This window comes from Pholcus phalangioides, unplaced genomic scaffold (genome assembly GCF_987345545.1).
Source record: "Pholcus phalangioides strain wild (caught in Gottingen) unplaced genomic scaffold, Ppha-v1.0 ptg000012l_1, whole genome shotgun sequence".
NCBI classification, from domain to species: Eukaryota; Metazoa; Arthropoda; class Arachnida; order Araneae; family Pholcidae; genus Pholcus; species Pholcus phalangioides.
This window is the reverse complement of record NW_028301605.1, coordinates 3,217,914-3,239,462: the sequence shown is the minus strand read 5'-3', so window position 1 is coordinate 3,239,462 and position 21,549 is coordinate 3,217,914. Positions and strand designations below refer to the sequence as shown.

Here is a 21,549-nt window from a genome sequence, read left to right as displayed (position 1 = left end):
CCACGTCCCATCAACATCACATCGACACGTTACTTATTCAACGTCACAGAGACGAGGTTGATCCTTCCGCGTCTCCAGCCAAAGCGTCAGTAGATAACGATCATCCAAGGAAGTCGTTTCGTCTCCTTGCTTGTCGGAAACTGCACTGAAGATGTTCATCGTAGTGATGGACGAAACGTCTGCTTCAAAAAAGTCATAACAGCTCGAAAGGTATGAACTTCATTTGAAATTTCGACGGTGAAAGCCTGCCTTTTCTTTTTAATTGATGAGCCATAATTAATTTTTAAAAAAACTTAAACTATATCAATTGATACAGTTGAAAATATATTAAATAGCTATAAGGAGACAAGTTATCGATCTGCCTCTTTTTGCTTCAAGAAATGCTTAATTAACCACTTGCCAGTGTCAGACACGGGCATCATCATTCCCGAAATTAACTTGTCCGTCCCCAGCCAACACCATCTATAGCAAAAGGCCTCCGCGCGAAGCTCCTGACGTCACTGAAGAAAGTCATCTCACTTACAGCCATTGGATATAGCAAGCCGACACATGCGCCATCTTTACCCTTTTTTTTGCAGTATATCCAATGGCTATAAGTGAGATGACCTTCTTCAGTCCCGTCACGAGCTTCGAGCGGAGCCCTTTGTGCTATAGATGTTGTTGGCCCATCACGAGCATCGCAATCTTTGCCCCTAGAGAGCACTAACGAGAAGTAAACATCTAACTAAATCTGCACAAACGATATGGCTTCATATGCAACAGCAATATAATAATATCTAGAAACATAATCTTCCAATCTAACTACATAGAGAGATAGATACATAAAGTATCTAAAAAACTAGATTATTTATATTACACTAAAATAAGAGCTTTTCAAAAAAAGGTAATAAAAGTGAATCAAAATTTTCCTATTTTTAAATTAAAAAATTAAGTATGATTTTCTGTAATTACCTGTTATATTCCTAGTCATAGACATACGACTAGGAACTGAATTTTCTGTGCAAAAAAAAAAAAATTAAAAACCCGTCAGGCAAGTGGTTAAAGCTGCTACTACTACCAAACCAGACATGCACCTCGTCCATATTCCTCTGCGGAACCTCTAACGAATTGGTACATGTTGGAATCTGTGCGTATGCGCAGTGAAACCTGACGTGAAGTTTGTTTCTGTGTAATGCTTGTTATGCGTAGTGCTGCCATCTGTGACCAGTTTTTTTTTTCTAGCTATGAGTGAAGTGTAATGATTTAATAATTGTATCGTTTAGTGTAGGCCTGTTGCTCTCTGTGGCGAGACTTTTCAATGGGGAGATCGGCTCGCAATTGCGCCTCGAAGTTGGGAACCACAGGAAACCAACTTCAGCCGACCACCACTGTGGCGACGATGGGGTTCGATCATTGATAATTTTTGTCGCACCACGGTCGTTTTCTGCACACGAGGGCTAATTAGACCGGTACCTATAATTTATTGCCGATTCCGAACGGCAGGCTTGTTTGTTATACTCATCGAGAGGTTGGTGCGCTAACCCCTCGATGGGGGAACTCCCTGCGGTAGAAATTTTTTCTACCGGTCATTTCGCCGTTTCTGTTGCACCCCTGCGTCAGGAAAATTTTCTGACAAGGACGAACCGGGTATCGAACTCGCGACACCTCTAAACGTCCTCTGGTACTTTAGGCGAGTATCTTATCGACCTGGGCTACCGCGCCCGATGGGGTTCGAACACGGATCCTCGTGATGAGAGTCCGTCACTACGACCACTCGACCACCACAGCGGCAAGTGGTTAAAGCTGCGGAATTTCTTCAAAGTACTTTATATAATTAATTTTAAAATATCCTAACCCACATGAATTTATTCAGTTGAATATCAAAAGACAATACGGAGACATTAATTTTCATGCTAGAGAGAATGTAAATAAAAAGTTGAAATTAATGTTATTGCATGGATATCCAACTCAAAAGTAGGTCCGGCGCTAATTACTTCATATTTAATCTCCTGGGCTTCGTACATCTCTCTAAGCGAACTCGATATTTCAAAAATCGACAATTCAATTCAATTTTTAAAATTATTTATTGATGTGGCGGAACACCCCGTTCAATTTCCGCATTTCTACAGTAAAATCGGCAATTTTAACACTGATTTCTATGGGGATCATTTGCCTGTCCCTCAAAGTGATGCTGATAATGACGTCTATTCAAAAAGCCTCATAAATATGTGTGACACTTTTATTGAATATGTATTTTTCGACACTTTCAGCTCATATTTTTAAGGGTATATATGCATGGATGGATATTTTGACACTGGTCATGGGTGGATATTTTGACACTTTTTGGTGCATATTTATTGTGACGCTTTTAGCTCAACTTTTGACATTTTTCGTGCGTATTTTGACACTTTTCGTTAATACTTTAACTTTTTAGTGCATATTTTGGCACTTATTAATGCATATCCTAAAAAAATTCATCTGCAATTCATCGGAATATGAATTGATGCAGTTCAATATTAAAAAACAATAAAGAGACAAGTTATCGATATGCCTGTTTTTGCATATCGTTGTTTATGTTGAATAAAATAATATAAAAACCTTGTAATATCCAATACACGACATTGAATCAAAAACGTATAACACAATCAAAATGGCTGAACATACCCTTGGCACATATGACTCCGGCTATGTTTTCATCAGTTCCGGGACAAAAGACCTGCCCGTAACCATGATGGAAGCATTCCGATACATTCGATTCCCGTCCAGTGCACCTCAAACCACTCAGCAGGATGTCTTGAGGAGTCCCGCCGAAAAAAGCACTCTGCATGGCATTCCCATATTGCAAATAAAAAGGTAAAAAAAACAAATTACTGATCAATACCAGGCTTTAAGAGGCATTTATTGCAAGATATTGATCGATATTACAGACGTTAGACTCGCAGAAATCGTCGATAAACAATTTCAGTAAGTGATTTCATATATTTGAGAACCAATTTCATCTCGCCATCAAGTGTTTTTGTCAATCGATGATGAAAAAAAATCGTTTCGTTCATCGATTTTACAATTACCGTCATCGGTGAAATCATTACTTCGCTTTTTGGAGTTATTTCTATTCTCATATATTGTTTTTTGTTCTCTGTCAGTTATGAATGTATGTATAGGAAGGGAATTACTGATCAATATGAGAAATCAGATGTCTCGGTGTCGACGAGAATGGAAAATAATTCAAAAAAACAACAACAATGGTTACTCGAATGTCCAATGATTTGGTATCACACGGGGTGTCTTCAAAAAAAGTCTACCGAACATCGAAACAGTGGTAGGTACGGAAGATGAAACAAGAGAATAGTTTAACGGCCAGACCCCTCCTCTTTCTCCTAACCAGAACGTGGCCCTCCGCTCTGTCTCAACGAAGAGATATAAGCAAGTGGGTCAAAGACCTAACGGCCAGGCCTGTACTTTGAACTTTCTTTCAAAGAGAGAAGTCATCTGAAGTGTCTATATTGTCCAAATTCGGTGTCATTCGGACCAGTGGGCCACCTTCAGCAATCACGTAAGTTGGAAAAGTTAAATTTCGATGTACATTCGAATCCCGTTTTAACGAATACCGTTATAGCGAAAATCTCGTTTTAACAAACAATTTTCTAATCCCCCAAATAAGTTTACATAGGAACAATGATAGGTAACCTGAATTCCTTTATAAGGAAATTTCGTTTCAACGAAGTGATTCCTCCGGTCTCTTGGCGTTCGTTATAGAGGGATTCGACAGTATAACCCTGTATTTCATTAACCCTTCAACTGCCCAAACAGTAGGAGATATGCTTCTTCTATGTAACCCAGTGATTCCCAACAGGTGTGTCCCGACACCCTAGGGTGCCGCGATATCTTCTAAGATATGGAGATACATTAAAAAAATAAATTATGGTCCACTTAAGGTCTTAAAATAAATAAACTCGAATTAATTACTCTCATCATAAGTTAATGATTAATCGAACAAAACTCTATTTATGTATTTTTACTGTGATTTGTGTTGTAGTAAACTATTCTGTATTCAAGGGAGGGTGCCCCAAGTTTTTAATATTATTCCCAAGGGTACCGCGAACTTCAAAAGGTTGAGAAATGCTTGTATAACCGGAAAAAAATTCCCCTTTTCAGCACTATTTTGAATTTATTTTGTCGGCCCCGCTTAATGAATAAATGGATACCCCGCTTAAACGGATAAAATTCTCTGGCACCAAAATTTCTCCTATAGAGCAGTGGTTCTCAACCTGTGTAAGCCCGCGGCCCGGTAAATCTCTTTTGTGTGAGTGAAAGGCCCGGCCATACACACAACTAACAAGAAATTAAAGGGGAAAATTAAACTGCGAATCACTCTCGCGGCCCGGTGTGACTAGTGTCAGGGTCCGGTAATGGGCCGCGGCCCGGCGGTTGAGAAACACTGCTATAGAGACAATGTTATTTTGACGTCTGATTTATTCGAGAAGCTTTATTACAGTCGAATCCCGTTATAACGAACTCCAAGAGACCGGAGAAATCACACTTCGTTATAACAAAAATTTCGTTTTAAAGGAATTCCAGGTTTTTGCATTTTGTTCTTACGTAAACTGATCTGGGGGATTAGAAACGTGTTCGTTAAAACGAGATTTTCACTATAACGGTATTCGCTAAAACTGGATTCGACTGTAATATTGATCCTTCATAAATTTTCAATATTCAAACTATACTAACTTTGTGCGGAAGCGACAGTATTTTTGTTTTGCGAAGGATAGATGGCACTCGCTTAGACGTGTATAGGTTGAATAGAATCAAAAGGGGGGGGGGGAGATACAAAAAGCAAACTAGACGGAAAAGATGAGCAGTCAGCGGTCATGTCTGTCGGAGAATAAGGAAATAGTAAAAGAATGAAAACACTAGAAAATACAGGGTGGTCATAAAATAACTTTTCCAGTATACGACCCTCTAGCTGCCACAATAATCAACGAATGGAAATAAAATTCACAGTATGTATAGGTTTTACAGAATCGCTCGAGAATGAGAAGAGAAGCAAAAACCCTAGCTCTCGTGGGTACGGTCACAGCTATCAAATTTCAAAAAATTCAAATGGCAACACTCACTCTTGTGCATTTCAAGTGCTTGGCTTAGTAAAAAAAAAAAAAATCACGAATGGATTTGGAACGGTACCTGTTAATAAACATCACCATAAACATCGGCACAGGATGCAAACAAAGAAACGTTGGAAAACAACCAATGCAGATTTCATTTACTGCCGCAGGAAGGCACCCACCGAAAGTTTAGCGCACTAATCCATTGGTGAGATCTTCTTTGCGCGCTTGTGTGTCCTGCGCCGGCGTTTTTATGCACCGTTCCAACACCTTTCATAGGTTTTTCACTGCGCCAATCACTTAGCAATGCATAAAGATGAGTGCTGCCATTCGAATTTTTCGGAATTTAGTTGCTGTAACCGCGAAGAGAGCTAGGATTTTGATTTTCTTCTTCATTCTCGAGCGGATATGTTGAATCCCTATACTGTATCTGAAATTTCAATCATATTCATATTCGTGGATTTTTTTTCTGCCGCTAAATTGTTTTATGACCACCTTGTATATTGGAACGCAATCTATTCATTATTTTAAAATTTCCATCTCAAGAAAGAAATTTGAATCATCAGTGTGGGGTGAACGAGCAGGCCGCTCAGGTTTAAGGTGTTTTCCAGAGCATGGTTGTTGTTCGGATAATTGAAACCGTACATTAATAGTTACGTCTATCCTCACCTGAACCGCCACCTGTCCATAACCGAGTTCCAGCTGCTGGCAAACAACGTTTGCTTCGAGAAGCGACCAACCGTCTCCGCAAACTAGTCCCCATTTATCTCCGATGTAAACTTCGACTCGTCCCTCGAATAAGTTTCTGCCTCCTCTCAACCTCAGCTGCACGTCTTTCTTCAAGAGAACCTGCAACATTACATGTCACTCACCATTTAAATTCAGAAACTTCGATAAATGATTAATGTGTCTAATGACTGCAAGGAATGGTAATTTTTTGTTAATGGCATGATTTGTGCGAAAGTCGTTCAAAGTTTACAACTATACTATTTTTCTTCGGACATATGGTATACCCGTTCGTTATTGAGTGGTTACCTTGTCCGGTTACTTGTCGATTCCTTTTTGGAGCCCGTACCTGAAGTTTAGCCGCCGGCTCTGGCGGCATCTGTAGGTAGGAATCCACGTCTTGCGTCGCCGTAGAGGAAGAGTCGTTGCAAACGACGCCCGCTGCTTCGGATGGAGAACAGTCGTGGACGCCCCAACCGTCGAACTTGCAGTCGGTTAACGATTCCTCGGCTCCACTGCAGTACAGGTTGTCCATCCATATCACTCCTGCATTCAAATGAAAGAAGATACGGCGTTCAGTCACTGGGGAGATGGATGTTACGCCCTGTGTACGAAGTGGCCAGTATTTTTGTCATAGCATATACATTAGTTACCAATGACTTATTAAGCAATCCTCAGTCCGGATATCTCTGCATATTAACAGTGTATGTCTTTGGCCTTTTTTGCTTTTACACTGCTGTTAGGGTTTTGGACCACTGGTTGCTATACCGTAACATGCGGACATGATAAATGGCCAAATACACTGCAAAATTCTAGGCAGTCATTTCATAACTACCCTGTGGAACGAAACGATGAACCTTTCCGCTAATCGCACGAAGTACAGATGACTGAATACCAAGCGAAGATAATTGGAAAGAAGAGTCACATTCCTCTGTGTGGAAACGAACAACCAACCTTGCACTTTTCGGGCGCGTGCTCAACCACTAAGCTACAGAAGACAGACATTACTTTCCTAAGAACACTGTGTTCTTTTGGGTTGAACGGGACTGCGCAATAGACAATCCCCTAACTCAGCAGCAGCTCGTAACGCAATTCTCCTCCAGATTGCACAGACCCGTTCAGCTCAAAGGGGCACAGTGTTCTTAGGAAGGAAAATGTCTGTCCTCTGAAGCTTAATGATAGAGCACGCGCACGGAAAGCGCGAGGTTAATGATTCGATTCCCCACAGAGGAATGTGACTGTGCTTTCTAATTATCTTGGCTTGGTATCCAGTCATCTGTATTTTGTATCTACACTGTAAGTATGAACCCTCCTTCACAACCGGCGGTGCGGCAAAGCCTTTTTGGGGGGGGGGGGGGGTGCGAGATGGAAAAAACATAATTACAAAATGTTAACTGGTTATTCAGGAAAATTAAAACGGTTTTCAGTTCTTTAAAATATATGAAAACGTACCGGCATTTTGACGCTTTATTTTTTGGCTTTAGCTTGCAGGAACGTGTCACACGAAATTAGCGTTGCAAAAGTTTCTTTTTCAGTTAGTGATCGTTCCTGTTTTTCATTTCGATTGATGAAAAATACTATTAATACCCAAAATACCTTGCAGTTTGTTTATATCTGTACCTAGTGTTATCAGCATGCTCCGCTTAAATTTGATATCGTCGTGAGCATGACCAGGAAAAACATCAAAAAAATTCCATCAAATGCCAAACGAACTTACAGGGTGCATAGCTAATACCTGGCATCGCAAATTACTGGCAAACCGTTGGTCCGGGAGGCATACTTCTAGTTAGAAAAAGTATCTAAATAACGTGCGAACCTCAGATACGTCATTTATACGGGAAAAGGGTCGTCTTGTTGTTTGTATAAAAAATATATGTATACGGACACCCCTGTTATCAAAAATCCAGTTAAAAAGTTGTTGCCCTGTCTTTCATGAGGCCAACATAAAGAAAATTCCATGTTTCTAAATGCAATATTCGATGAGAAATCCGAATTGGAAAATCGGACAAGAGTTCCGGAGCATTATTTCAGAGAGAATCGGACAATATTTCAGCGAAATATTTTTTTTGTTGTCCTTGGGAGAGACACTGCAACGATTTTCTAATTGAGTTTTTGAATACAGTGTAACGAAAATTTATGTAAATAGTCCTTATTTATCATTTATAATGTCATTCTCATCTCTCTGTAAATAGCCATTATCTTATGTAAAAATGAAAATTGGGCGTATCTATGTAAATATCGCCTAGTTGGCTACAAACTGGTGACAGCTCCAATGATTTGGCGGTGTCATGACGCCAAGAGAAGTGCAAAGATATTATGAGAATCATGGAAATTGTTCCGGGAGGTTTCTTTTTCGTATATGGTGGCGCCAATAGAAGAGGACTATGAGCAGTTTTGGTGGTAGCAGTTTTTTTGAAGACGAGATTTCTTGTACGGAGATACGTCGCATTCTGGTAAGAGTATTTCGTCAAAATCTCTGCTTGTAAATACGTGTAAATAGCTGTTTTGTGAAACAAATATGGGTTGTCCTTCGAATTGCTTAGTGGTTTACCATCTATAGCAGTTGTTCTCAACCGTGGGCCATATGGCCCGCTTGTGGTACTGGGATATTTCAAGGGGGGGGCCACGGGAGAAAATGAAGAGGAAAGGGGCCATCAGAGGTAATTTTGAGGGGGTGGCATAGAGAGCTGAGAAGAAAATTTAGGCGTGAAGAAGTGAACTGAGTGAAGGATGCCCAACCTTTTGAAGTGCACGGACCTCTTTATCGGTTTGAAAATGTGCATGGGTCAATCAAGTAATCTGGAAATATGCTGCAGGGCACTTAAATGATCTGTAAATGTGCCACGGATCACTTAAGTGGTCTGAGAATGTTCATGGGTCCCGTAAGGAACCTGGTTATGTGCTGCTACATTCATTTTCACAAAATTAAGTTTGAGGTCGCGGGCCATATCAGATAACTCCAAGCGCCACATTTTGCCCACAGGCCATGGGTTGAGCATATATGTCTTAAATAAACTATGGTGGAGAGGGGGAGAAGTGTGACTACTTACAGAATTCAGCACCCATAATAACCAGGCCATCTTAAGTCCGCCCGGCCTGACCCCATATATTGCAACAGGGTCCCCCCTAGTCTTTCGCGGATCTCCTGGCTAGATTTTTCATGGGTCCCTCCATATTAAATTTATAGTGTAAAAAACAAATAAATGATGAGAATCATATTGGGCCCTGTGTTGCTGTGTCAGTCCCACTCTTGTGAGGGCCCACGCCCAGGAGTGTCATATCCATTAAGTGACCTCTCCTCATGAGGTTTTGTACTTACAATGACTTTTGAAGATAAGTGGTAAATATGTGGGCTGTGTGTTACTTCCAGCTAATTATGGGTCTACCAGCACATCATTTTGCCTTAGGGCCCGTGATGTTGAGACAGCACTGAATAGAACTCGGACTAGAAGGGAGTTCAATGAATTCTAGTCCGGTGATCTAGAGACCAATGTTATTTACAAAATGTTTATTCATTATAAATTTACTGAAAAAAATCATTTCAATACGTAGGAAGGATCTCGCTTCCTTCTTTATGAGGATCGAAGATCCTGGGTAAAACACACAGGGGAGCCACGAGAGAAAAAAAAAAGGTCTAAAGGGGGCCACGGGCAAAAAAAGGTTAAGAAACACTGATCTATAGTGCTTGTGAGAGAGATTATCTGGAACAACAGGTTGTCCGTATAAAAATGTATTTTGTATACTTCAATAACTGTACAACCCCTTGCAATATTATGATTGTATTGGCAAAGTATTTGGGTGCTTTTTCCTAATGCGAACTAGGATCAACGGTTCGCCAGTAATTTTCTGTGCGAAGAGTTATCTATGCACTCCTGTATACATATACATTATGTTATTGCCAAAGCCCGAAGTTGACCACTTCGCGAACCGGCTGGCACAGTTGATCCGGCCAATGTTCGAGTTTCGGGCATTCGCTGGGCTTTAGCCGGCCCCAAAAAATGTCGATCCCTATATATGTATCACTTAGATATCCATATCGAATTCCTTTTATCGTAAGGGTTGCCATAGCTGATCATAATAATTATGGTTAGCTATGACTAATTTTAAAAAAATGACGATAATTATCACAAAAAACACGCAAACATAGTGATGACCCCAAATCATAGGGATCGATATATATATGGATCGGGAAGTTCACGAAGTGGCCAACTTCAGGCTTTGGCAGTTATATATACAGAGTGTCCCATCAAGACCACCCAAACTCGGCACAGCCAGATTCCTCGCTTGGAATACATAAAAAATGCCTGAAGAACTGTACCTGTACGACCCATAGTTTTCGAGAAAAATGCGAAAGGAAAGTATGACGTCATATCCGATGCGAAGGGGAAAAAAACGTTATTGGAAATATGAACACATCGGTATTTGCATAGGTTTACATAGGAAGATGTTCAAAATATCTACCGCGCATATCGGGGCATGCGCACGCGCGCCGTGGAAAGTTTTCTTTTCTTGCACCGGATATGACGTCATACTTTTCTTTCTCATTTTTCTCGAAAACTATGGGTCGTATAGGTACAGTTCTTCGGGCATTTCTTATGTATTCCAAGCGAGGAATCTGGCTGTGCAGAGTATACGTGGGCTTGATGGGACATATATACATATATTGTTGTTAGGGCTGGTATCCATAAATGAAGAACAATGTGTATTGATTCTTTTTTCTCTCAAATTTTTAAAAAATTTTAAATAATATAGTGACAATTTTTTGTTCAGTTTAGTTTTCGAAATCATTAAAAATTATTATTATCAAAAAATATATATATATTAGTGAATAGAAATTCCCTGTAGCCAAAAAGGGAATTAAATAATATTTTTAAAGGGATTTTATGGAAATTAATTACTGGATAATTGATGTAATTAACTGCAAGAAATTAAATTTTCTAACAAATAGAAAGCGCGTTATCCTAAGGGTGCAGCAGAGGGGGGGGGGGGAAAGACCAAGAACCACTGCTGTAGCATCCACTACCTCGCAATTCACCGAAATTGAAATTCATCAACGGAAAATTCACTGACACCAGTCGTTCGCCACCGAAAGATCTGGTGAATCAATGAGCAAGTAAGGAAAGTGTGGTGAAGTTAGCAGATGACGGAGAAAATAAGTGTCTGAGTTATAGAGCAAGTGAGCACAAATAAGTGAGTGAAAGATTAAGCAAGTGATCGAGTCGGTCAGCAAGTAAGTGAGAAATTAAGCGAGAGAGCATGTGAGTTAGTTAGGAAACGAGTGAGCAACTGGGAAAGCGAACAAATGAGTTAGTGAGTAACTTGCTCATTAATCATTTTCTCAACAATTCTGTCACTCACTTTTTTTTCCTCACTGACTCACTCATTTCCTCACTGATGCCCACTTACCTACTCATCACCCAGTCAACCACTTGCTTACTCAATCACTCGCTATCGCCAAACCACTATTTCACCGCACACCAACTCCAGTCACATATCGACATACGGTAATTTCCAACTAGTTGGGGGGAGGGGGGGTGAAGACACCATCTATCGGGTGGTCGCCCCAGGTTCGGTAGGTAGAGAATTTGTTTCGTATGTTCTTAGGCCGAGTGACTGATTTCGACTCAAACTGATTTCGATGAATTTACAACAACGAGAGGTCCGAGACCGTAACAGCAGAAAGCACCGAGAGCCAAAACTGCCCAATCACGATACACTGAGGTGCCCACAGAATTATCGGTCGCTAGCTTGACGACATTAAAGGAGAATTGAACGGACTTACCTCTGCTCTTGCCGAATTCCGAGTTGAGAGTCGCCCTCACAGCGTTTGGATATCCGAGCCATTTGCACGCGATTTGAGCTTCTCTCATATCCCACTCGTCGTCACATATCGAACCATAACGCCTGGCGTGGAATATCTCCACATTACCCTCAGATGCAGCGCGTCCACCGACCAGACGGATCCGACCGTCCTGCGGGCTACCACCAGTAGTCCTTATTTGAGCACTAAACAATTGAAAGAGCCAAGTCACTAGGCATAGGATCCGAGACGGCACCAACATAGTCCTCTTCCTTTTTTTTCCACCAATATCGCGCACCCAAGAAATCCTCCGACGGTATCCACCGAAAAGATCCGGACGAGATAACAGGCACGACACACTAAACGAACGTTTCCGATATAACGTGACTCACATTTTCGAAAATCCCATCCTGTGACGATCCCGACGATGATCTTGACAATGATTTCATTCTGAAATAATCCCAATAAAAACAAAACAAAACTGTTGGCTGGGAATCCCGGAAGCCGCAAAAGCGAATGCAACAGCCTTAAATCTTACGTAACTGGCTCCATGACAGGCACCCTGAGGTATCACTTAACACTAACGCGAACCAGATGTTCTTCTAGTCAACGGTCACTGATCTTGATGGATAACATGTGGTTTTTTTCTTTTTAATTTTTCAAAGTCGTCTCTGACAAGGCTGTTTGGTGGACAAAGGATTTCTGGATTAGGCTTTTCCCCCCCATCTTGGTTATTACAGAGATAATCTGAGCTAAATCTGAAGTTTGTGTCGAGTAAAATATTGAAAGGAACAAAAATCCCTCAGGGATTTTCCACTCATCCATAGTCTGTCTGTCGCCTTTGCTGGTGTTTATGTTTCGTTGTGAAAACAAGTTTGTTTTTTTTTTCTCTTACGTTAATGTGGGCGTTAGAAATGTTTTTATTGGGTGGGTTTTCCGAGTTTAGCAACGAGATGCTGTCGTCGTATCGTTTTTCCTTGTAGCTGCCGTTTTCCCACAATTTACCATGGACTGGGGAGCAAGATGGGGCAACAACACCTTGAACATTTTCATTACGGAAGTTTTTTTGTTGTTGTTCTCTGGGTGATGTTATAAATGAGGGTTGGTTTGATGGTAATTAATCAATTAATAGACACAGACGGTTCTAAGCTTCGTGGTTTTCCGATGAAGTCACCATCGTTGCGTAAAATGTGTTGATTGCGACGCGCAAGCTGTGAATCCTGTAGTGAGAAAGAGATTATCGATTTCGACGCGTGAATATTGCGGGAACTGATCTCTCCATTGAAAAGTCTCGCCACAGACAGAAACGAACGTACAACGGTACAGATCTTCAATCATTACTAGAGCCTGGATTATATGCACTAAAAAAATTTCAAAATATTCTCTAACAATATGCACTTGAAAATGCCAGAATATGCATTAAAAAATCCAAAATATGCTAGTGCTCTCAAAAATTCTGGGAAGTTAAAAATTCCAAAATAGGCTACGTACCAAAAATGTGAAATATAGCCCTACATTAAAAAATCACCGTGCGAAAAAAAAAAAAGCTCATGCGTTAGTAAAATGCACATCTTCTATTTCTTAGTGCATGTTCATTAACAAAAAATATCCCCATATATATCTATGTACAGAATGCATAGCAAAGAGGGGGACATGGTATTTTACTAGTAAACCATTGATCCTAGAGTTATACTTCCAGTTAGAAAAGGTTCCAAATAACGTGTAGTACTCAAATATGTCATTCGTGTTTCAGGTTGCATAGTTATTAAAATAAAAAACTTATTTTTTATACAGTCCCCGTGTGCCCCAAAGTCCAATTAAAAAGTTGTTGTCCTGTCTGTCTTGATGCCAACGTAAAAAAAAACTCCCTGTTTCTTAGTGCAATATTCGCTGAGATATTCGAATTCAAAGAACCGAAGAAATTTGGGAACATAGACATAAGATTAATGGTCATATTATATCTATGTTTGGTAAAGAGCGTTAAATGCGGAAAAACCGTTTTGCCCGCATTTAATTTTTTTTATTTTAATAACTAAACAACCCCTTGCAACATGATTGACATATCTGAGTACTGCACATTATTTGAAAACTTTTTCTAGATGGAAGTATAACCCTAGGATCAACGGTTCGCCAGTAAAAGGCCATACCCCCTCTTTGCTATACACCCTGTATATAGGCCTACTGTATATACAGATAATTTCTACATATTTTTTATTTAATCATTTTTAATTTTTAGTTTGTTGTAGCTGCTTAATAACGAAATACAGGGAAACCTCGCGATACTCGATATACAACGAGCACAACGATACTCGATATAACAATAAATCCCTCTATAACGATGATTTTTCAAGTCTCCTTTACATATATCGACATTCTAATGTTAAATTTCTGCCTCTCGATAAACGATAATCCCTGTACAACGATATGTGTTCTTGATCCGCAGAGTATCGTTATATCGAAGTTACACTGTACCAGTAAAAAAGAATTTCGACACTATTTCTAAAAAAAATGAGGTTCAGCATAAACCTCTAGAAATAGCGTTAGGCCGGTATTACATTGTAAAATTTTGATAAAAGTTTTTTTTATCAAACTCGATAAATGCAACCAACAAGCACAGCGGTTACATTCGAGTAAATGCAACCGGTCATCTTATTGGTGGAATTTTTCAAATTTTATAAATAATGTTTTATCAAACATTTATAGTTTAATCCCGGCCTTAAACTATAAAAGTTTGATAAAAGCTCTTTTATAAAACTTAAAGAATGCGACCATTAAGCGTATCGATTACATTCGAGCTAATGTAGTCAATAGGCTTATTGGTTGTTTTTGCTTCAAGTTTTGTGTTTATTTAAAAGATATTTTATCAAACTTTTAATAGTGTAATCTCGGCCGTACAATAAAACAGTTGGCATTTGAAAAATACAATAATACAAATACAAGGCCACAACAGGCAAAATGCCCAACGAGGTGGCTGAGAAAGATTCCCTTAACAAGTATGGACGTTATATATTTCTAAAACACAGCAACCCAATTAAAAATGCAATTATAAAACAAGGATCAACGGATCAAGGATATTTACATGATAAAATATTATACAATGACCGTAAAAAATATGGTAATTAGTATTAGCTCTATCTTATTTCCCAGCTTAAGAAGTTTAGACTGTTTGCTAACGTTAACGCCCAAAAAATCCACGAAATTGTATCAAAGAAGCGGGAAAAACACCAAAGCGGCGGTAAACAAAGAACCAGATATTCCCTCCTATACAAGTCTAGGCAAAAAAAAAATAGACTATCGACAAAGAAACAAGTGAAAAAATCTGACGAAAGTACAATATAAAAATTAAACGAAGCGTCAAAAAAAATTTAAATCGATCGAAAGTACGCAATGAAAATTAAAAGTGTAGATAGTAATAAATAACACTTGTCTCACAAATCCAAAAAGGCTGTCCTAAAAATCTGGTGATGAAATCAAACTAAAGAGAATTATAAACACACAATCTAGAAAAATCTAAAGAAAACACCGAAGAGTTTGATCAAAAATAAAATAAATAAATAAGCGAAGGAAATTTTTCGAGAACGAAGCAAATCACAAACTGGCGCACCGACGCCACAGATAATCCTTCGTCAACTGTCCCGGCTAGAACTACGGCTATCGGCCGGCAAGCGGAGAGTGATAAAAACACGTCTGATCCCTACCGTGGTGAAGACGAGAATGATAAAATAATTAAAATAATTAAAACATCTCTATCAATTCACCAAATCCCACCTGCGGGAATAAAAGCCGTTGATGTTAAAATATTATGATATTTATTTAAAAAAATATGCAAAAAAAAGTGATTGAGCTTAAATAAATATTCAAAAATATGCGCTTATTCTGAAAATTCTTTGATTTTAGGGATTTGTATGCATTAATGCTAAAAAAAGGCCAAAATATGCATATGGATTTGCATATAATGCGAGCTTAAACCATTACACTTCACTCATAGTTCGAAAAATAAATGGCAGCACTATAACAAACATCACACAGAAACAAACTTCACGTTAAGTTCATGTACATGCACATCCCATCATGTTCCAATTAGTTAGAAGTTACGCAGAGGAAGATGAAAGAGGTTCATGTATGGTTCAGTAGTAGTAGTGAGAAAGAGACTATTCAAAAAGTCTCTCCGCAGAAAGCAGTCACACCTTCAACATGATAGAAATATGAAATACATACATAACATGAGAATTCAAGCATTTATCATCTTTACTTCAGCATATAGGAGACAAATGGCAGCACCAGCAAGAACACGAGACAAGCACAACTCTGACAGCATGAACACGTTTTAGGGCCGCATATACACTCAAAATACACATTCCAGTAGACGTCAATTCACTAGAAATTCCGCGGAAAAAATTTGTATTACGTGCGTGTACAGTTAAGTAGTAGTAACCGTAAGCTTTGTAGAAAATACGTGAAAAAAAAAACCGGGTCATTTTTGCAAAAAACTCGGGACAGCCAGAAAAACGGGATAAACCACAACTGTCCCGGGAAATACGGGACGTATGGCCACTTACGTTTCGGCACAACTCAATAGGTAGTAAATTGCTCGTGGCGATAGACCTTAGGTGTGCTCGGTTTGAAAGAAAGAATGATAAAAATAAAGTATGGACGAAATGTAAAGCCTTGAAGTACACCAACTGTTTTTTAATAATTAGAATCTACATGAAATTTTTAACAGCTTACTGAAATATATCAAGTACGCATCAAAATCGTTCTTCCTCATATTATTAAATAATAGGCCTATACCTTGCTCGGGTCATTCAAACCTTCCGACCCGCACTTGATGGTATTTTGGCAACAAATTCACAAAATGTTTCGTTGAAGTACCAGTGATATATCTCCGAAACTGTTATTTTTTCCTATCTTTCTGGAAGAAAAAAGGGGAGATTAGTGGAGTGGGTTTTTCTCCCTTCGTTATCGATCACACTCACCACCCTTCCCCTATTTTTCTTCCTCAAACGTCGTCAAACAACCTAATGTCGCAACTGTGGTGGTCGAGGGGTCAAACCGACGGGCTCTCAGCGCCGAGTTTGAAACCCGCTGTCGCTATAGTGGCGGTCGGCTGAAGTTGGTTTTCTGCGGTTCCCAACTTCGAGGCGCGAATGCGAGCCGATCTCTTTGTTAAAAAGTCTCGCCGCAGAGAGCAACAGTCCTACAACGGTATAATTATTCATTCATTACATTTCACTCACTATGAGTTGCGAAAAAAACTCATAGTTTAAAAAATTTATTACAGATGGCAGCACTACACATAACAAGCATTACACAAAAACATTCCAACATGTCCCAATTCGTTAGAAGCTCCACAGAGGAATATGGACGAGATTCATGTCTGGTTTAGTAACAAACTTCACGTTAGGTTTACAAACGTACTCACAAATTCCAACATGTACCAATTTGTTAGATATTCCGAAGAGGAATGTGGACGAGATGCGTGTGGGATTTAGGGCGGTATTCACCGACATGGTTTAAACTGTATTCACAATTTTTTGATGAGAGATGGAAACGGATTGGTTAAATTCAGGTTTTAAACCAATCTATCTTGATCTCTTATCCAAAAATTGTGACTACAGTTTAAACCATGTCGGTGAATACGGCCCTTAGTAGTAGTAGCCTGATTATTTCATGCAGGCTCTTTGTAATCAGTCAGATTTTTCAATTAGCCGACGACATATGTGCATTTAGGCTCGTCGAACCGCATCCTCTGAGGATGAGGCCCTGGGATTATCTGATGTGGCCTGCCCTCCTCAAACCTAATTTTGTAAAAATTAACTAAGCGGCACATTTACAAATCGCTTAAGTGACATGTGACGTAGTTTTAGAGCACTTAAGTGGCCCCCAGTGCCGTTCTACATCACTCAAGTTACTCGCGTCGCATTTCAGATTAAGTGATCCGCGGCATATAATTACGGATTACTTGAATGATGCGTGGCACAGTTCCAGAGCACTTAAACGGCCCGGACACATTTCCAGAACACTTGGATCCGCGAAACATTTAGAGATCACTAAAGTGGCTCTGTAGGACGCTTACCAATTGGGGGGGGGGGGAATGTTACTTTAAGTGCCCGCAAACTATCGAAAGGTTTTCCTCGTTTTTGACGCACCGAGTAAGATGCCATTAAAAATATTTCATATTTTCATAAAGGGTGGTTGATGACGTAAGCATTATCCAACCCCACCCCCCATTCATCAAAAGTCAGCAAATCGGAAACCCCCTCCCCCATCGATGCTGACGTAATAATTGAATGGCCCCTAACGGGTTAGTCGATGGCACCTATGCTCTAAACAAAATGGAGGGGGCTGCTCCCAAATTATTGGGGGCTTCCACTAATCCTAAAATTATTCTTTTCATAAATTCTGTAGTGGTAAAATAATCTTCTTTTCCGGAACAAATTGCAATTGATAATTGTTTTTTCCAGAAAAATTGTAAAAAACAATTTCTTTTTTATTTTACCTCTGAAATTATTTCTTTTCTTTTTGAAATTTTGAATTTTCATCACTTATTTGAACTTTCTCATTAATATCTGTTTTTATAGATATTTTTGGCATTCTTGCGCATTCTGTACTAATGTTTGCCTGTTATTGTATGCCGGCCACCCAGGGCCGTAACTAGAGGGAGGCAGAGGCAGGGCCGCAACTAGATGCTCGGTCACCGGGGGCAAGCACGCATTTTAACGCTGTCTTGTAACGTTGAAAGACAGGTTTCAGAATGAAATTTGCTTCCACCTCGGGTCTAGCGCCCGAGGCACGAGATCCGCCTGCTCCCCCACTAGTTGCGGCCCTGGGCAGAGGGGGCAACTACCCCGGGCGGGAAAATTTAGAGAGCGGCAGTTTTGGGTGGGAACAAAGAACACCGTTATGGAATTATCGAATTTTAAAGTTGTTGGGGCGGCAAAAATCTTGGTAACGGCCCTGCGGTCACCCACCCCTTCCTTTTCGATATCATGGTTAAAACTGGATCCTTGAATTTCTGTTCACTGCTACTACTTAACCGAACAAGCAATTTGTAAATATTGCTCTGGGAACATTTAGCGAATAACCCCCCCCCCCCCCAGAATTGAAGTCCTTTTCGAAATTTTGAAAGCTTTGACAACTGCACCAACACATTGCAGGTATCCCATAAGCCTCTTTAAGTCCTTTTAGGAGACTGCACAATCCTTTCCCTCAGCAGCTACCTCTGAAGACTCTTGAAGACTTTGGTGACTTTTTAAGTTCTCACACACAACCTAGTGGATACCACTGCAGGCGCCCCTTGCTTCTTGAATTCCTCGTAGGAACTGCTTAATCCCATACAGGGGTGCCTTAAAAGTCTCTTGAAGATTTAGTTAACATATTAAGAACTGCAAGAGTGCCCTACAAGCTCCACACGTCATTCAAGGGTTACCTAAATGTGCCATGGACCGCTTAAGGGTTCTGGAACTGTGCTGCGGGTCACTTAAAGGATCTGTAAATGTACCATGAGCCTACTTGAGTGATCTGAAAATGTGCCACGCGCCACTTCAATGCTCTGGAATTGTGCCACGGGTCACAAGTGGTCTGTAAATGTGCCGCTTAGTTATTTTTACAAACTTAAGTTTGAGAGGTCGCGGACCACATCAGATAACTCCATGGGTTTAGCATTTGTGGCTTAGAGGGTGGGTCGCAATGAATTTCTTCAAGAGAAATTTTGAGTTCTTAACCTTCAAATAGCATTGAAATTAACATAAATTTATTATAATGACACATATAAAGGTATCTTTTTCCGAAATTGTAATTTTTTTAAGTATTTTTTGCATAGAAAAATTAATTTTAATATGGATTCTTTTGATCGTCTGTGGGCACGAGCCCCCTATGCCTCCCCCCCCCCTCTCCCAGTGTACATCTCTGATCCCAATCCCAACATATAATCCCTATTAGAGGATAGTTTTTCTTCATGTTAAGAGGTATGAGACCACTTACGGCTTAGGGGTCGTTCAAATATCACGTCAGCAAACTTTTAGCCATTTTTGACTTCCCCCCCCCCGTCAGCAAAACTTTGACCCCTCCCCCTCTTGTCAGCAAAATTTCGTCAGCTCTGTCCCCTACCTCCTAATATTATTTAAAATTAAATTTTAATTAAAAAAATTTTTGGAATTTAAAAAATTTAAATTTCGAAATTTAATCTTATATATAAATGTGAAAGTATGTAAGTATGTATGCTCTTTATACAAATCTACAGTTTTAGACCGATCGTCGCCAGATTTTGCATATATACCAAACAGGACCGGGATTGAGCCGTAGGCTACTTTAAAAGTTCGTCAGAGCTGGGCAAATGCCCGAAATGGGCGAAAAACTGTCGGGCAACAATGGTTTTGGGACCTCAACAATTGCTTTCGGAACGTTTACTTTGGTTACCGTGGTTTCCAACAATGCGTTTCAGACGTGTATATGTGCCTTTACAATGGTTTGTCACACCTTTATTTCTGTTATTATAACAGTTTATTCTTTTATAACGGTTTGTCACTTTTCCAATTTAATTGCAGAAAACCCGGGAAGCGCCGGGTATTTCTGCTAGCCTATATACAGGTTGTCCTGTAATCCTGTAAGTGATAATGCGGCCTTTATCTCATCAACCAGATAGGTATAGTTTCAATTTAAAAAATGCGTAAAAGGCGTTTGAATAATATTCGCTGACCAAGCTGGACGTATGACGTCGCTAACAACAGAGAACAACAACTACGCTGACAAAACTGGGAATAAAAATGTTCAACGCCAACTGATGAACTCAATGTTTGCCTCAAATCATCAACACTCTGGCACGAAGTTAAAAAATTATCATTATCCACCAACATGCGAGTTCAACTGCAAAATGACTCAGCACTTCTATCATTTTCACATCAGTTGACCAACCAGTAGACCCAAACACTGGACCAATTACGTTACCAAATGGATTTTGCCAGTTGTTAAACTCAGTTCAAGAACTTGCAGACAAAGTCTTCCCAAACATTCAACAAAATCACCGAAACCATGAGTGGCTTTCTGAGAGCGATTCTGGTACCGAAAAATGACAGTGTGAACAAGATCAACGAAAAAATCCTAAAAATTATTCCGGGAGACTTCACATCTTACAAATCGGTTGACACTGTCACAGACACAGCGCAGACATTTAGTTCTGTATCCTGCAGAATTTCTGAACTCCTTTGGATATTCCGGGTGTGCCACCACACAACTTGACCCTCAAAGTCGGAGTACCTATAATGCTTTCAAGAAATTTGGAAACACCGAGACTCTGCAATGGCACCGGCCTCTGCGTGAAAAAATTGCACAATTACATCCTTGAAGCAACGATTCTAACTGTATGTGCCAAAGGAGAAGACGTCTTCATTCCACGCATCCCAATTATCACTGAAGAAATGCCATTCACTTTCAAGCGATTAGTTCCCGATTCTTTTAGCTTTTCCTATGGCAATCAACAAAGCGCGAGGCCAGTCGTTAGCAGTGGCAGGTATTAACCTACTTGAGCCCTGTATTTCTCACGGACAGCTTTTCGTCGCCTGTTCGCGTGTTGGAAATCCCAAAAATTTGTACATCTACACACCAGATGGAAAAATAAAAAATATTGTGTATCCACAAGCGATTGCCTGAAGATTTTAATTAAAATATTTAAAAATAAAAGTAATTTTTTCTTACTTGACGCAGAAATTTTTTTGAGTAAGAAATAATTAATAAGCTATACATATATAATTTTTTTACGGGGCGGGCAACGTCGCCGGGTATCAGCTAGTTTTGAATAAGATTGAGTCAATGAAATCTCAACCTTTTGCTTCATTTCATGAATTGAACAGTTTCCTTTATTTTTAATCAATTTTTACTCAATTACATTGACGTCATGGTATTTCATCATGCGCGCAAGCTGTTTTTAATACATTTTTAACCAGC

At 39.7% G+C, this 21,549-nt stretch overlaps 1 protein-coding gene across 1 annotated transcript in view; it reads right to left on the bottom strand.

Moving 5' to 3' along the window:
* The window catches only part of Loxl2 (Lysyl oxidase-like 2), a 33,568-nt gene extending 21,177 nt beyond the window's left edge, over window positions 1-12,391 (bottom strand). Inside the window, exons 1-4 of the mRNA XM_089240046.1 lie at window positions 11,590-12,391; window positions 6,157-6,353; window positions 5,751-5,930; window positions 2,644-2,800 (exon numbers count right to left, since the gene is read on the bottom strand). Of these exons, the coding sequence (XP_089096172.1) occupies window positions 2,644-2,800; window positions 5,751-5,930; window positions 6,157-6,353; window positions 11,590-11,869 (814 nt within the window). The 5' untranslated portion in view covers window positions 11,870-12,391. The remainder of the gene's footprint in view (window positions 1-2,643; window positions 2,801-5,750; window positions 5,931-6,156; window positions 6,354-11,589) is intronic.
* Window positions 12,392-21,549: the final 9,158 nt, after the last annotated feature.